Raw genomic sequence first — 19129 nt, forward strand, 5'->3', positions numbered from 1 at the left:
ACAGATAGATGGACAGAAAAGGTGATTACAATAACTTAATTTGGTTCAATAATTAGAACAATTCAGAACCATGAAATTATTCACAAAACTTTCTAAGATCCCTAATATTGTGAATTACTCATCAAACTGGAGTACTACCCATAAATATGAATTACATTTTCATTAATGCAGTTCCCATGCTAAATTCACAAATGACTCAGTAAAATTTTGTAATTTATAAATATTCACACATTACATCTGTTAATGGAGCAAAGTGCAATTCCTAACAAGACCATTGGTTGACATCCCAGATCTAAAAATCTCAAATACATAAACAGAAATAGATATTATCAAGAGGTTCTGGATATTAGTGGCGTTATTTGAAATGAGGCACATGGTTGTCAAAAAGGTAACTGAGCCTGTCCCTTACTTTGTTTAGTACAGTATCAAAGTAAATGACAGAAATAAATTATACACTATCCTTTACTCCATTTATGTAGATAATACTACAATATACAGTAATACAAAAGTTTCTAAGTGATCAAAAATGAATACAATAAAGTTGTGTTTTTTAATTTAAAATTACTGTCACACATGTCAATAGATGACACTTGAATGAAAAAGATAAATTTGCCTTTGTACACACGAAGCCTCTGTATGCAGGTCACCTTTCAAAACTTTAATAAATACCATGCACAAAATAGCATTATTATTATTATTATTATTATCATTATTATTATTATTATCATTATTATTATTATTAATTTAGTGCACTATCAAACACAATCATAATATATCAATATATCATATCCTGTTCTGTTCCAAACTTGTGTTTCACGCAATATTATGGTATCCTGCTCACTTTAACTCAACCTATAAATTAAATCATCACTGATTTAGAAAAAAAATGACTTCTCTTTGTTTTGAGCCTCATGCCCAAATACTAATTTTACTACTGACATGTTACACATGACTTTGAAACTGAGAACTGACTTTTTTGTTCAGCCAATTTAACTACAATTAAAAACAGTTGATGAGATTAACCAGTTACTTGCCTTGCTGTGATCAGAAGACAGTTGGTATATATGAGAGGCTGGTGATGACTAGGGAATAAAAAGCATTATGTCGCTAATGTTTACACATTGATCCACACAATATGCCTTGATATCAACAATTTATTCCTTATTAAGCAAAAGTCTAATTTGCATCCATTAGTCAGCAAATGAAATTTGCTCCAGTGACCACTCTAAGTAATGAGAACCATTAGTTGATTAGAAAATGTCTGGCCACCTATCACACATCTGGCCACCTATCACAAGAAGCAGGTACTGTTGTATACGTGACTTTTATATAAGAAATTCTCTGGGGAAATTAGAATGGCTGTGGAGACCCAGTGACCACTATAATAGATGACCACTGGGACAGGTTTGACAGTAATAATGCAAATAATAATCTGATACACTGGAATTGTTTCCTTGTATTATTCATATGATTGTTTCTCAAGATTAGTCTTTGAAAATTAATGAACATGCTTAGAGTACAATTGTTTTGTGTGTTCATAATTGTTACTAGCAATATGCCAATAAACTTTTGAAGCACAAAATTACTGTCTTGTTACTGGACAGGGAATGTTAAATGGTTGACTTAGTGATTTCAAAGTATCATGTTATAAAAATATATGTTCAAATTCAACTCCACTACTTTAAAGACAAAGTTTAAGTGAATTGCTTAATGTAAAGAAAACTGAATGAACTTTGTAATATATACATGTAAATGTATGCAATGCAGAGCAATGGCGAGAATGAATTATAGACAACTGAAGAACACCTGAACACTCCAACATACTGTTAACGTATACAGTGGTGCAGTGGTGGGATTGAAATATAGACAAATGTAGAACACTTGAACACTGCAATATACTGTTATGTACACAATGTGGTGCACTGGTGGGATTGAGTTATTAATATAGAACACCAACACTGCAATGCGCTGTTTATGTATAGCAAAGTGTTTTAGTTATGCTTGAAATGAATGATAATTAGTATTTATTTGCTGATCATAAGCTCTGAGCCAATCTGCATCATATCTGGGTCCAAAGTTACATAAAAGGTTGTTGTTGTTCTTGTTGTTGTAGTGTTTAACGCATTTTTCAGCACAAGATAGGCTACATCTGGTGGCCTGTATTAATGGTTGTTGTTGTTGTTGTTGGGGTTTAACGTCATTTTTCAGCACATGATAGGCTATATATGGCGGACAGTATTAATGGTGGAGGAAGAACCCTGGAAAACCCCGGAAAGAACCATCGATCCATGAGAAACTACCGGCAAGTTTTCTCACATACTCACATTGGCCTAGCCAGAGACTCAAACCCACGCAGACAGAGGTGAGATGGCAGTGATCCGTAACGGTGAGAGCTTGAGACTACTCGGGGCCCCTACATAAAAGGTACATAAAGTCTAGGGTGATGTAAATATATGCACAAAGCGGAAAATTACTATATATTTGCTTTTAAGTTGGGCAAACAACATAGACCATGATCTGCCTTTGCATAATGTGCCAACATACCATGGTCTCTGTAGCTGTTTTCTAATGACTACTCCTAATAAACTGCCTAAACCCAGATCTGCTAGTGCATTATGCAATAACGAATTTGTGGACTTTACAATTGATCTGGACTTATAACAGAGTATGTACAGTACTATTTAAATGAAGAAAGAAAGAGACAGATTGACACAGAGTCAGATGACAGGCACACACAACGCCAAACTTAAGACCATTAGCAACATTTCATGAGTGCATCATTTAATTACTGTATTCTCTGGAGTGTATCTTTTCCTAATTATAAAACAAGCCATGGCTATTTAATGGTCAAGATGTTGGAAAACCAAGTTATATAGTACAATTATCTAACAATAAAACAAACATTAATATTATTTAACTGTTTTGATTCCCAGCAAAATAAAATGAGTAACATAAGGAGAGTTACTATGTAAAAAGCCCAATCGTACTTTAAGAAAATGAGAACATTTCAATGTTTATAGCAAGCCGTGTAATGGAATGGTGTATTGATGTTGCCACAAAGTAACTCGATATTATTCTGAGTCTGATGAATCAAATCATAATGTTGAACTTGATTATCTTGACTGAATGACTGATAGAAAAAAGAAGTCGATTTTTATAGAGATTCCATTAGATTTAATTTAAAAGTGATGTTAGCAGCTTTATGTTCTCTGTAAATACAAAACAGCACAGATAGTAAAGGATTTCATCAGTGTGATGTTTGTTCATTGTTCTTACATTAAGAAATTGGGATCATTTTTAGGACTTACCAGATAACTATACAAATGGATGGATAGAAAAATGGATGGACTGAAAAAATATTCAACACTATACTGATTAAATGCAGACTTAATTGATGTGGTATATGTAGGCTACTCTTTGTTTTTAAGATTATTTTTATCTAACTGGGACCTAATTGATCAATTTCACTTTCATTAATTAAATTATTTTATTCAGTTTTCTTTAACCAGTACTTCTTGTAAAACTATCTTTGTGTATCACTCTTTGAAAATATAAATTTTATTTGTAACTTAAATTTGTTTTTATCTGACAGAATGTAGGATTTTGGTTTAAATTAGTTTTTGTTCAACATTTCCCTTGCTGATATTTTAAGTTGTGTGATAAAAAGTTATTTTATTACAATGTTATATTTGTGTCCTTTCTTGAGCATACTCTCTCATCAGTGTGCTAGTTTTAAAAGGTCACATATTATATAAAATACACTAAAAAGAGTACATCATCAGCAGATAAAAGTGCTGCAAACAATACAATTAAAAGCAAACAAATCAAGTACTTGGGATTCAATAATTAGGAAATGCATAGCAGCAGACAGCATACTAGAAACAGTGGCAAACTTTAAAGGTAATTTCAAAGGAAATAAATTAAATCAATGCCCTCTAATGAACCAAATCTAATCTATTTGCATGAAATAATCCCAAGTAAAAAGTATAGACCCTGATTGCCAGAACATTATGTGGTGGCAGATCTGAGTCTATTATATATGCAGTTAGTACCAGAGGATAGTTGCTGTGCAGGAAGTTAGTAAAGCGACCTGAAAAGCTGGTTTTAATGTGGATGAAAACATTTTTTACTGCATGCTTTAAAATACAAATATACAATTATGCTAATAAAATATGTGTTCTGTACTTACCCTGAGAATACTGTGATACCATCTACAATGTTAGCACCAACTCCTCTGTAAAGGGGAGAAAGAGAAGGGGTGGGGGAGGTCTAAGAGTTAATACAAAGATGGAATAATGGATGTAGTATACCATCTTGATTCAATCAATATTTTTTCATATATTTAATTTGAATGGTAATTTGTGTGCTGGTGCTTGAAAATAGCTCAAAATGATCCACTGCATTTACCATATGGCACAATATTTTTTAATAAAAATGGACAGACACTGATAGGCAAACAATAAGACATTTTATGACAAGCCCATTCCTCACTTAAAATTAGAGAATTTACTAAATACCTTGTAAAGAGAATACTTCATACGCTTTTGTGATGCACAAGAAAATTCCACTCAGGGTCTGAGAGTGAAAATGTTCAATAAGTGGCATCCTTTTTTGTATCAGTATTCACTATAAACAAGTTGGACTTCAGAAACTCACTGTTCATTCAGGAATGAAAGAAAACAGTGTTCATTATTCACTGGATAGAAAAGTTCTGCCATTGGCAACATAATTTTGCATCAAACTCTTGCCTTGTGTCTCACACAAAATTCTGAACCTTGGGTGGAATCCTCCTATCCTACACTGATGTATATATATGCAAGGTTCTAAGAGTCTGATAACAAGCCCATCCACTATTCTGTGATATTATTATTGCCCTCCAGACTTCTAGCAGGCTAAATACTGTATGTACATGCAGAAACTACTAGAAGTTTCTTAAAGTTGGGACAAGGAAATTGGCACTAGGTCAGTTTAAGGGCATTTTAGTAATATTTAGGTTGGTTTGGTTTGGTTCAGTGCTTCATATCTAGTAACACAAGCAGGTTATTTAGTACTGAAGTAAGTAATTGGTGTGAAGTGCCTTGCTAAAGGACAGACCACAAACCCAACATGGGCTTTAAAAAAGGTTTGATTTGAACCTACACCCTTCTGGTATTGAATGCATCAATCTAATTAATAAGGTACCATGGCCCTAGAATACTGGGACAAATTTATCCAAACAATACTTTTAATTCTGTAAAAGAAATGCTTGCATGCAAATTATACAGATATACTTATATACAAAATATCTACTTGTAGCTCCATCTGAAAGTTGCTTAAGGGGAAGTAATGCTACTCAAATCTGGATACACCAGCAGCCTTTCTCTTGCACCATGAATGGCAGATAGCAGTTTGTGTATTTGGACTTTTGACTTTTCTGTGTCCCATTTGCACATTTTTTTGGATCATTACTTACATAAAGCAAAACAATAATTTGTCTTGTTTAAACTATGTGTCTCCTGAAGATATTGGGGTTAGGGTATATTATGTCTCTTGTCTATTTTATCAAAGTTGAAACAATGTCCATGCTTTCAATGGTAATGAAGATAGTTAGGCTTACATATCAAGTTTGACCAAATGTTCAAGCAAAACAAATTAAGTCTACTCCCTTTATTTGAAAAGATAGCAGATTTTGGGCTCTTGTAAAAAGATGTTGTTTTGGATATATTTTTATCAACTCAGATCAGATGGAGATAGTTTGTCACATACATTTTTTTTCTGTTAGAAAATATATTTTAATGGCATTAAATTTCACATCTTTAACAAATGTGATATTCTCGCACAATTTTTTTAAAGCTGATGATGAAATGAATGTACATTATGTGCATCTTGTTTAATTCTTTCTACTTTATTTTATTTTCACAAATTCTATTTCCTTGCAAAATCTGTAAATATTATATATTCGATAAAATTCTTATTTTAATATAATTGTAACATCATTAGGTGCATACCATAATCAACAATGTATAAAATACGATACAACCAACTTAATTCATGTGTGTATGCTTTCCTTTTCTTTTCTTCAATTCTTTCCCATTCTGGACTTCATCAGAATTAAAAGTACCATATAGATCCCTAAGGTTACTGTGTGCAAAAATATTTTGTTCTTTCAATTAGTAATCTTTACCTTTGACTTTCTCTAAAGTGTAAGCCATCCACAAAGTGTGGAAACTGTAGATAGTTGAAAACTCAAGCTACTTTGCAGAAACCATGTTTTAAAATTTTATTTCAGTTGCAGTGACCTTGACTTTGAACTATTTTCAGAAAAGAGACTAAACACTTAGTTTATAATAATAAACTGACTTAAGTAATAGTAACAACAGAAAAAACAACAATACTAATAATAAATAGCAATGGTGGTATTCTGATGTACAGTTATCTGCCCTTGAACAAAGCCCAACAGTGCAACATCCCTTCGGAAATCACCTGCCACAAGAGGACAGTCTGGTCCTTTCCAATAGGTGGCTGTTTAATACCGATTTGACTGTATGCTATACAAGTTTCTGAAATTGCTTAAATAGAAATTTTAAACAAAACTGTAATGCTGTCACCACCACTGCCATACAAAACTGATACCCTCTCTCACCATATACTAAATTCAAGTGAGAGGACAATTTTTCTAAAAACAAAGAAAGAAATATTTTAAATTGTATCCATTCCCTGGACAATGACAGAAGGGGGAAAGTTTATTTCAGTATTACCTACAACCACTGGATAAAAGCTTATACGCTTAAACAAGGTACAATGGAGACAATGTATGCTGGTGCAAAATCAAGTGCAGTCTTGTATATTTTCTTCAGTAACTCAATAGTTTTATAATCTTTATCATTTTAAAGTGTGATTTTATCTGACAAATTCATGCTGCATTTTTGTTGCTGATCAATTACATTAAATCTGCAAAGGTCTTGTATTATATTTTGAAACTGTTTTAAAATAAGCCTGTTTCTAAAGATATGACAAGCTTTTAAAGAATTACTTCTGAAAAACAGACATATCTGCAATTACATACTATGTGTGTATATATATATATATATATATATATATATATATGCAAATTCTTACGATTAAAAAATGAAAATAAAATGCATTTAAGAGGGAAAAGGACAGAAAAAAGTCAGACTGATAATTTAGTGCAAACTTAGAACTTACCTGACAAAGAATTACTTCCAGATTTGAGTTATTATAGGGTCATTAAATAATTATGTGACATGTTTTATAATAGAATGCAATAACATTGCATAATTTACACCCAAAACAGAAAAAATAAGTATACTTTTCAAAATGACTGATACGTTAATAACAAGCTTGTAAAATAGCTCAATTATGTATAAGCTTTGGCCAGGTGAGGTGTGCATTTTCTGCAAGTATTAGCAGTGTAAAATATATTTTTTCCAGGAACAAAGATGTAATATATTAACTTCCTGTTCAAAAATGTAATGCTCAATATGCAAAAATAAGGATGAAAACAAGGATATAAAGCTAAAGCATGCAGAAACAAAGACAAATGCATGACAAAACAAAAAAGCCAAATACACATACTTCAGACCCTGTCCCATGTCCTTGAGTACTTCTTTTGCTTGTCTATGTGTGACACCATAGGTCTCATAATCTTTCAATTTTTTGTGGTAGCCCTCAAGTTTCTTCTGAAGATGACTGATGATCTGTGTTGATTTCTGATTTTTCTTTTCGAAGGTGGCTTTATTTCTCTGTAGCTGCTGTGAATCGGCCTCCACTGACAGTTTTAAATACTCATTGACATTGGCTGAAATGACAAATATAGCTGTATAAATTTCCATAGCATGTGTGCATGTGTGTGTGTGTGTTTAAATACAAGAACATTTAATGGAGGCCTGGGTTTTTTTCCAGATGGGTAGCTTTGAAGTGTTGGTACCCAACCAACCTTACTCTTTCCTTGTCTCTAAAAACAGCCAGTCTAATAATGTATTCAGAGTTTTCAAAGTAAATAAATACTACTACTACTACTTATAACAATAACAAATATGTAACACCAAAAGATGCATGTGCATATTTGTTTTGTTTACCGTTTAACCACTTACAACAGAAGACATAACATTTCACCAAGATCACATAGTTTATGTGTACGATTTAAAATAACATAGCTTTAATAATTTTAGCCATATGCTACAATGTCTGCAGTGTGGCAGTTTATAGTGATGTATAGTATTAGGGCATCATGCTGCAGACATAATGTCCTGCCCAGTCAAATTACCACATTATCCTGACACCAGGCCAACCAGTCCAAAAACTAATCTCCTAATGCTGAGCACCAAACGAGGTAATTGCGTGTACCATTTTTACAAGTCTTTGGTATGACTCGACTGGGGTTCAAACAAGTGACCTCCTACATACAAGGCGGATGCTCTAACCACTTATGCCTCCAGAGTAATCTAAAGATCACAAGACATAAAGGGTCAACATGTAGCAAGCTGAATTGTCTTGTCTTTGTAATGATTCATCTCAGGTATGAGCAAAATGCATCAATAAGCTTAGGAACTACAAGGAAATTAAAAAACTTTAAGCAAAACCTTAATGTAAATTTTATTTGTCTGTGACCTTTATGCAAGGTCAGATCTGCGAACTCTGATGAGTTCGTCTCAGTAAGGCAGTTGATTTATTTCCTTAAGTTTGACTAGTTTTTAGTAAGGTGTAATATTGTTGTTGTTGTTGTTGTGGGGTTTAACGCCATTTTTCAGCACACGATAGGCTATACATGGCGGCCAGTATTAATGGTGGAGGAAGAACCCGGGAAAACCCCGGAAAGAACCACCGACCCTCGAGAAGCTACTGGCAAGCTTTCTCACATACTCACATTGGCTGAATCTTAGACTCGAACCGCCGCAGACAGAGGTGAGATGGCAGTGATCCGTAACGAAGAGCGCTTTAGACCACTCGGCCAGTAAGGTGTAATAAAACATAAACTGCTACTGTAAAGCTGGAAAACGTAATTAAAAGTTCAGTATTCAAATAGTTTGCAAACTATGCATAGACTTTATTTATCACTAGTACAGTTGCACAAACTTTAGATCTAAATGCTATGAAGCTCAATGGCTTGTTGCTATCTCTGAACTTGACCTAATTCTTGGAAATTCTTTTTCCATTTCAAATGACAACGGAATCATATCTCCCACCATGTGGCATACTCAAATTGGCACATGATGTCAAATAAATATTAACACTGTCCCTTCCGACTTCTATTCACAAGAATCTGAATATTCCTTTTTATTCTTCTGTGTTGGTTGTTAACACTTTTCAAGAGGCTAAATTTCCCTTTTGTCTTAAACATGCATCACTTGCTGGATGCCATTAAAAGAAAATTCTATAATAAACAGTTTGATTATACAGACGCTTTGCATGAACAAACAGGTGCACTTTATAGCATCTGAGGTGCTGTGCAAAGTTCGTCTTGTTCCCCGACTAATTTCACTAATTTTAATATAAAACTGGACCTAAATCAAACATGGATGAACCATTTATCCGGACTGTTTGGAAATGATCATTTTACTGTAGTTTTTGCTTTCATGCCGTTAAGTCCATATTTTAAAGGTAATTTTTGTAAGACTTATGGCAAAATCATAAAAGTTTGCAGGTCTGCAAGGTAAAAGAAATGAGTACATTGGCTTCAAAATGAACTTAGCTTTATAATGATTCATTCCAAGTGTAAACAAAATCAAAAGAAGTTTAGGGAATACAAGCAGATGAAAAAACCTGAACCAGAAACCAAGTTTTCTATAACCTTGACCCCAATATCAAAGGTACAAGCAAGTGTGTCACAGAATGATTCATCCTATGTGTGAGAATCTATCAAGTGTCACAGAATGATTCATCCTATGTGTGAGAATCTATCAAGTGTCACAGATTGATTCATCCTATGTGTGAGAATCTATCAAGTGTCACAGATTGATTCATCCTATGTGTGAGAATCTATCAAGTGTCACAGAATGATTCATCCTATGTGTGAGAATCTATCAAGTGTCACAGAATGATTCATCCTATGTGTGAGAATCTATCAAGTGTCACAGAATGATTCATCCTATGTGTGAGAATCTATCAAGTGTGTCACAGAATGATTCATCCTATGTGTGAGAATCTATCAAGTGTCACAGAATGATTCATCCTATGTGTGAGAATCTATCAAGTGTGTCACAGAATGATTCATCCTATGTGTGAGAATCTATCAAGTGTGTCACAGAATGATTCATCCTGTGTGTGAGAATCTATCAAGTGTGTCACAGAATGATTCATCCTATGTGTGAGAATCTATCAAGTGTGTCACAGAATGATTCATCCTATGTGTGAGAATCTATCAAGTGTGTCACAGAATGATTCATCCTATGTGTGAGAATCTATCAAGGGTCACAGAATGATTCATCCTATGTGAGAGAATCTATCAAGTGTCACAGAATGATTCATCCTATGTGTGAGAATCTATCAAGGGTCACAGAATGATTCATGGGTCACAGAATGATTCATCCTATGTGTGAGAATCTATCAAGTGTCACAGAATGATTCATCCTATGTGTGAGAATCTATCAAGGGTCACATAATGATTCATCCTATATGTGAGAACCTATCAAGTGTCACAATGATTCATCCTAAGTGAGAATCTATCAAGTGTCACAGAATGATTCATCCTGTGTGAGAATCTATCAAGGGTCACAGAATGATTCATCCTATGTGTGAGAATCTATCAAGGGTCACAGAATGATTCATCCTATGTGTGAGAATCTATCATGGGTCACAGAATGATTCATCCTATGTGTGAGAATCTATCAAGTGTCACAGAATGATTCATCCTATGTGTGAGAATCTATCAAGTGTGTCACAGAATGATTCATCCTATGTGTGAGAATCTATAAAGTGTCACAGAATGATTCATCCTATGTGAGAGAATCTATCAAGTGTCACAGAATGATTCATCCTATGTGTGAGAATCTATCAAGGGTCACAGAATGATTCATCCTATGTGTGAGAATCTATCAAGTGTGTCACAGAATGATTCATCCTGTGTGTGAGAATCTATCAAGTGTGTCACAGAATGATTCATCCTATGTGTGAGAATCTATCAAGTGTGTCACAGAATGATTCATCCTATGTGTGAGAATCTATCAAGTGTGTCACAGAATGATTCATCCTATGTGTGAGAATCTATCAAGGGTCACAGAATGATTCATCCTATGTGTGAGAATCTATCAAGTGTCACAGAATGATTCATCCTATGTGTGAGAATCTATCAAGGGTCACAGAATGATTCATGGGTCACAGAATGATTCATCCTATGTGTGAGAATCTATCAAGTGTCACAGAATGATTCATCCTATGTGTGAGAATCTATCAAGGGTCACAGAATGATTCATCCTATATGTGAGAACCTATCAAGTGTCACAATGATTCATCCTAAGTGAGAATCTATCAAGTGTCACAGAATGATTCATCCTGTGTGAGAATCTATCAAGGGTCACAGAATGATTCATCCTATGTGTGAGAATCTATCAAGGGTCACAGAATGATTCATCCTATGTGTGAGAATCTATCAAGGGTCACAGAATGATTCATCCTATGTGTGAGAATCTATCAAGTGTCACAGAATGATTCATCCTATGTGTGAGAATCTATCAAGTGTGTCACAGAATGATTCATCCTATGTGTGAGAATCTATAAAGTGTCACAGAATGATTCATCCTATGTGAGAGAATCTATCAAGTGTCACAGAATGATTCATCCTATGTGTGAGAATCTATCAAGGGTCACAGAATGATTCATCCTATGTGTGAGAATCTATCAAGTGTCACAGAATGATTCATCCTATGTGTGAGAATCTATCAAGGGTCACGGAATGATTCATCCTGTGTGAGAATCTATCAAGGGTCACAGAATGATTCATCCTGTGTGTGAGAATCTATCAAGGGTGTCACAGAATGATTCATCCTATGTGTGAGAATCTATCAAGTGTCACAGAATGATTCATCCTATGTGTGAGAATCTATCAAGTGTCACAGAATGATTCATCCTGTGTGTGAGAATCTATCAAGGGTGTCACAGAATGATTCATCCTATGTGTGAGAATCTATCAAGTGTCACAGTATGATTCATCCTATGTGTGAGAATCTATCAAGTGTCACAGAATGATTCATCCTGTGTGAGAATCTATCAAGGGTCACAGAATGATTCATCCTATGTGTGAGAATCTATCAAGGGTCACAGAATGATTCATCCTATGTGTGAGAATCTATCAAGGGTCACAGAATGATTCATCCTATGTGTGAGAATCTATCAAGGGTCACAGAATGATTCATCCTATGTGTGAGAATCTATCAAGGGTTTAGGAAATCAATGCTAATGAGAAGTTTTAACCAAAACGTCAACAAACTGATTATGCTGACACGACATTGAGAAAAAGACTGCAAGGTCTCACTCTCCACTAATGTGTGCTCAATAAAAATCAAGTCCCTACCATAGCATGTTTGTCAAGCTATCCATATCATAGGATCTGAGGCATTCAACATAGACATTCTTTACTGTAATAAGATAACTCTCAGCTGCAGAGATCTGCTAGCAATAATCATTCAACATGCACACCTGTCACTACCATATGCTGCATTTGTAACTTCATGAGCACGTTGACACATCAACGCAATCCTATTCTTGTATACCTTTTAACAAATTATCTGTCCTTGCAGCCATGTTTATTGATGCAATAAGTTCTCTCCAAGTTATTTAGCATTATTATTCAAACAGATGAAATTTATAATTTAGAATATTTTTCTTTCATATATCTTAGTAACAAGAAAAACAAGAATATTTTGTAAATTTATGTCAACCAATGTCACATGCTATGGAAAAAAGATACCATCAGTACTTTGATGTGTGACTCTGATCTTATAACTAATAAAAACTAAACTGAGAACCAAACCTGACAAGTTTTCAAGTAGCAATATGGTACATACAACTTCCCACATTTTATTCCTTTACTTTAAACATTAAACAACTGCAGAATGAAAGGACAGAAATGAAAACTTAAAATGGTGACCTTTGACCTTGATATTCAAGACCAGATGCCTAGTGTACTACACAACAGTGCTAGCTATGTTAAATAATTTGTTTTAAATGACATAAAAGTTATACCATGGAACATAAAGTGTGATGGAATGATGCAAGGCAGCACAAATATCATGTTTGTTTTTTGTACAAAAGGCAGAGGGCAAACTGTATAGCACAAGGAATTTTATAAATCATTAAAAACAAATATTCCATTCTTCATAATGTCAGAACAATGACAACAGTTTCACATTATCTATAGAAATATGACAGATCCTGATGCCAGAATTCTCTTGATCAAATTTAATCAAATTTTGCTGGGTCAGTTGAACAATATTCACCTTGCCCAGTAGCAAATCATGTTGTAAATATGCTTAACTGAAAAAAATTCCAAACAACTGAATGAAAGGAAAATATAATAATTCACAGAATAACTCTGTCTAGTATCATAGTCCAACCTTCTTTCAGTTCCTGCTGCTTTTTAATGGATTCCATAGTTTTGACGATCTTGGCTTCCATTGATTCAATGGCTGCCTGTGTCCTTGCTGCATCTGCCGGATTACCCTCAGCGACCATCCGTGCATCGAAATCATCAAAGCCCTCACTACCACCACTGCCATTTTCACGACTGCCAACTTCAACCTGGAAAAGGCATGCTAGGTAATAAAAAACAAAAGCATTTTCATAAGAAAACAAAAATTAGAATTGATAAGAGTGGGGTTCCGACAAAGCAAGGGCTGCCCCAAAGGCCAATGTCAGCTTTGTCTGTGTATTTGTCTTTTCAGCCCTACACAATATATATATGGTTACAAGGTGGGAATCTTGAAACTTTTCAACACCCAAATGCTAAGTCTCCTGGAGAGAGGGAGGTTGTTGTTGTTGTTGTTGTTGTAGGGTTTAACGCCATTTTTCAGCGCAAGATAGGCTATACGTGGCGGCCAGTATTAATGGTGGAGGAAGAACCCGGGAAAACCCCGGATAGAACCACCAACCCACGAGTAGGTACTGGCAAGCTTTCTCACATACCCACATTAGCCGAATTCAAGACTCGAACCCACACATACAGAGGTGAGATGGCAGTGATCCATAACGGAGAGCGCTTCAGACCACTCGGCCACTCGGGGCCCCTTGGAGAGAGGGAGGTAAGGATAGACTTCTGGGTAAATGCCAATTGCATGTATAAATTTGTAATTTCATGTACAGTAAGTGTAGATATGGTTATAGAGTGTGGACCTCAATAGTTTCCATGCACTCTGATATAATTAATCCATATTATTATTATAGATAACAACAACAGTCATGAAAGCCAAGGCATATATCCCTAGTTTAACTTTTGGAACTGCACCCTAGGACTGTATTTCAGTCCAAAACAGATTTGTTGAGACTTGCTCGATTTAAAAAAAAAACCAACCCAGCATTAGCAACTACAATCAACCTCTCCTGAAGTCTTTAGATGAATGTCAAGTTAGAAAAAGTACCAACTGACAGATGAATAAACAGGCATGAAAGATGACAATACTTCCAGAAAAATGCTGATATAGCAACATGACCACTTTATAAAAATGGACGACATTAAATATAGTTAACAACAAGAGTCCCTTGATGGCACTGGCAAAAAGAATTTTCATGAATTCAAGATAAGGCCATATGTTTTTAATACTTATAACTGAAGTCTCAAAACTATCTGATATTCTTCATTGATAACATGATTCTGAAATCAGCTGCTGTAGCGCACACATTGGATGCCAGCTTGGCACCATTTTCGTTTAGGACAAATACGACATTTTTATAAGTCCACCATATCATAATGAACATCCATTGTGGGGAATGTATGACTAACACCATTGTGATTTAGGACCAACTAGGTATCATAAGAAGTCTATTTCTGAAAACCCATGTGGACATCCATTTGGAAGGGCTAGAGATAACAATATTTTCATGGCAGCCACCATGGTGGTCATATAGAAAGTTAGCAATTTGTATTATGGACCAACTAGGCACCAAAGTAAAGTTTCTGATGAAAACCTCATGTCAAAGCAACTTTCCAATTATGAGGAGTAGTGAAAGCAAGATTTTCAAGGTGACCACATATTTAATATCATATGAGCACCATTTTAATTTAGGATCAACAAAACATTATAAAAGTCTTTTAGTGATAACCCCATGCAGATATGAGAGGTCATTTAGTAGTAGATTTTCAGGCTGGGCACTATGGCAGTATATCCGACACCATTTTCATTAAGGGCTATCTAGACATCATGAGAAGTCCCTGGTGAAAACGTCAAGTTAATATGAAATTTCCATTCCCAGTGATAAGATGATAAGATTTTGAAGATGGCCACTGCAGCAGCCATATTGGACCTCACAATGGCATTTTTATTTAAGGCCAAATAGACATAAAAAGAGGTATTTTGGTGAAAACCTCATGTCAATATGGCTTTTCATTCAGGTGGAGTAGTTATAATAGATTTTCAAGATGGCTGCTGTGGCAGCCATATTAAATTTGCAACATTTTTATTTAAGACTAATTATACATCATAAAACATCTAACATGAAAAGTCATGTCTGAAGAAAAAAAACATTCATTCAGAATGAGTAGTGACAAGATTTTCAAGATGGTAGCTGTGTGGTGGTCGTATTGGATGTCAGATCTGTTTCATTTTCATTTAAGACCAACTGGACACCCACATCAATATTACTTTCTGTGGAGTTGAGATTCTTAACATGGCTACCATAATAAATATATTGGATGTCAGGTGTGCATCATTATTGGTTAAATATCTTGATGCATATTTGTGATAACTGAGGAAATCTTATTGCAGTAACCTACGGGTAAAAATGGCTACATTATCCAAGATCCAGCAGTCAATCTCACAACCATTAAAAGGGGATTAACATTTTACTTAACTTCCATGTTCATACTGTGCTCAATGTTTTTAGTGCAAAAATGTACTATGCCCTGTATACTTGTAAGTGAAAAATGCTGATCTCATTTCCCAATTGCCAGACCAAGATTCCTTAGATTGCCAGATATCTCCACAATGTTAATTGTTAGTTGCAATGCAACCAATTGCATCCTAGAGTAATGCATAGGAAACAAAATAAAAGCAAACAAAGGGGTAAAAATCCTTAAAATAAAAAGTCCAAGACCTTCTCAGTGTAAATATCATCATGGGACACATCCATGGCAAAATGATTATATCCATTAGTCGCATTTCTCAAAATGCATCAAGATGCATTGGTCCCATTTTACATCCATGAACTTATGTGAAATAGGAAAACCAAATAGGACCCATATATTAATGTCTATCCAACAATTTATTTTAACCTTAACTTTACTGGTTCTAGTCCTGTTTCACTTAAATGTGCTTCCTCCATCAGCTTTCATGCCATGTCACATGCTGAAGACAGTCAAGATGTAAAGGGTAAAGTTTTAATCCATGATAATGCATTTTATTACACTTCTGTAGCACATTTTGTTCATCTGTGTACATTCATAACACACTTTCTTCATAAGAGCACATGTGGTTCATCTGAGCACATTTGGTTCATCTGAGCACATTTGGTTCATTTGTGTACATTTTTAACACATTTTGCTCATTTGTGTACATTTGTAACACATTTTGTTCTTTTGTGTACATTTGTAACACATTTTGTTCATTTGTGTACATTTGTAACATATTTGGTTCATTTGTGTACATTCGTAACACATTTTGTTCTTTTGTGTACATTTGTAACACATTTTGTTCATTTGTGTACACTTGTAACATATTTGGTTCATTTGTGTACATTTGTAACACCATTTGTTCATTTGTGTACATCTGTAACACATTTTGTTCTTTTGTAACATATTTTGTTCATCTGTGTACATTTGTAATACATTTTGTTCATTTGTGTACATTCATAACATTTTGTTCATCTGAGCTCATTTTGTTCATATCACAAACTTTCATAAGTAAACTGGGTTGCTAAGCCAACATGATTTTTGACTGGACAATATTCAACAGCTGCCTGACTCAAGTGTTAAAGTATGATGTCACAAAAGGACAACATTACAACCCCATTTCAATGACTTAAATATACCAATGTTAAAGTTGTGATTCACCTATATGCAAATAAGTAAATAAAATGTATACCCAAAAATCTGTAACAGAAGTTAGGGCTGTTCCATTAAAACATACATGGGGCAAAGGGAAGGCACTTTTAAAGTGAGGTACTCACCATAGATGCAGTTTAGAAATTTCTTATAATTTTAAGACATTAACCCCTGGAAGTTTTTGTTGTTTTCGCCTGAAATTTGAGTAGCTATTTCTTAACCCTTTACCTCATACAAGCGTCTTTGGACGCCTCTACTCCATTCGCATGGAAGCGCCTTTTGACGCCTCTGCAAGATTCGCATAGAAGCGCCTTTTGACGCCTGCTGTAAACATCAGCCATTTTGAGATGGTTTTCGTAGCGCCACCTTCGGGGAAAACCCCCCATTACATACTACATTCATTTCTGCGAATGACAATTACGTCAGATCACGTGGTCGCTATTCATGCACTGGTCGATATCAGCTATTTAAAGTAACTGGGTCGTAATCTCCACTCGACAAAATGGCAGTTGCGGATTTCATTCAGTACGTACGAAGTTTTCACGATTAGAATAACAACCACGAAAGATTCAATAAATTAGGTAAAGGCTTTGATATTAATGTAGGCAGCAATTAGTTTTTATAAATTATCAAATTCAGATGACTTAGTGATATAGACGCACACGAAAACCTTGTAAATTTCGAGTATCGGAAATGGCAGCTACGGTTAGTCACGCGGCCTCACTGACATGACGGTGAACGAGTTCTCTCAAGATTTCGAAGCACATAAAAAAGTTCTTCTGTGGAAAATAATTACACAGCTATAACAATCGGACATTACTCTTAAATTTTTCCACATATAATATATGTGTACCAAAAATGTAAAATGCTTAAAATTGTTGTTAAATGTAACATACACTAAACTGCTTAACAGTTCACAGGCAGGATTTCATTCAGTACTTACGAAGTTTTCACGAGTAGAATCTCAACCACGAAAGATTCAATAACTTTGGTAAAGGCTATGATATTTATGTAAGCAGCAATTAGTTTTTATTGATTATCAAATTCAGATGACTTAGTGATGTAGACGCAGACGAAAAACGTGTAAATTTCGAGTATGGGAAATGGCAGCTACGGTCGGTCACGCGGCCTCACTGACATGACGGTGAATGAGTTCTCTCTCGATTTTAAAGCACATTAAATATTCTTCTGTGAAAAATAATTACACAGCTATAACAATCGGACTTCACTCTTCAATTTTTCCATATATAATAGATGTCTACCTTAAACGTAAAATGGTTAAAACTGCTGTTAAACGTAACACCACTACATTGCTTAACAATTCACAGGCATGCCTATGCGGATGCGGTCTGCTAGGTAACAGGTGTTCTATTTATAGCGTGCTGCACTTTGTCACTATGCTCTATGAGGTAAAGGGTTAATACATCCTAATACAACAACTTCCAGGTGATTTTCCAATAACCTAATGCCTAGTTGTTTTAGAAATATCATTTTTCATTGGCTCACACATGAGCAGAAGGGTAAAAATTGGAGTTCTTTATTTTTTTTAATTTTTTTTGGTGCTAAACGGACCCATTATTTTTGTATTGAGACAACTCTTTATTTCCAATGGCCACCCTATCCTACTTTTTGCAAAGGTACATCTGTCTGTTTGCAGTTCATACCAGCCTGCCTAGATCTGAGACAAAAAAGTCTAAAATCCAGACACAAAATCGGATTCCGACCATGAGCGAATTTTGTGTGGAAAAAAAAATAGGGTCCAAAATGGTTTTCCCACTCTATTTTGTAGTGCAACTAAACTTCCATATTATTTGGTATCATTGTACAACTACATCTACCTTTCTATAACAAAAACCACTTTAGTGTATCATACATGACTTTGACGCTACAGAGCTCGGCAGTAGGCTACTATCTCCTGCCACGTAAACTCATCGCCAGGGG

General features: G+C 34.9%; 1 protein-coding gene across 8 annotated transcripts in view; it reads right to left on the minus strand.

Annotated features, from left to right (window-relative positions):
• The window catches only part of LOC149783078 (transmembrane and coiled-coil domains protein 1-like), a 168031-nt gene that overhangs the window by 20810 nt on the left and 128092 nt on the right, over nt 1-19129 (minus strand). For 7 of the 8 annotated variants that reach the window (XM_089931296.1, XM_089931294.1, XM_089931291.1 and 4 more), the window contains 3 exons: nt 13551-13734; nt 7576-7798; nt 4190-4234 (listed from right to left, as the gene is read on the minus strand). In XM_089931296.1, coding sequence (XP_089787422.1) covers nt 4190-4234; nt 7576-7798; nt 13551-13734 — 452 coding nt within the window. The remainder of the gene's footprint in view (nt 1-4189; nt 4235-7575; nt 7799-13550; nt 13735-19129) is intronic. The other variant, XM_089931290.1, reaches the window with a different exon arrangement.

Source organism: Sinohyriopsis cumingii, chromosome 14 (assembly GCF_028554795.1).
Source record: "Sinohyriopsis cumingii isolate HCF-2022 chromosome 14, ASM2855479v2, whole genome shotgun sequence".
Classification (NCBI taxonomy): domain Eukaryota; kingdom Metazoa; phylum Mollusca; class Bivalvia; order Unionida; family Unionidae; genus Sinohyriopsis; species Sinohyriopsis cumingii.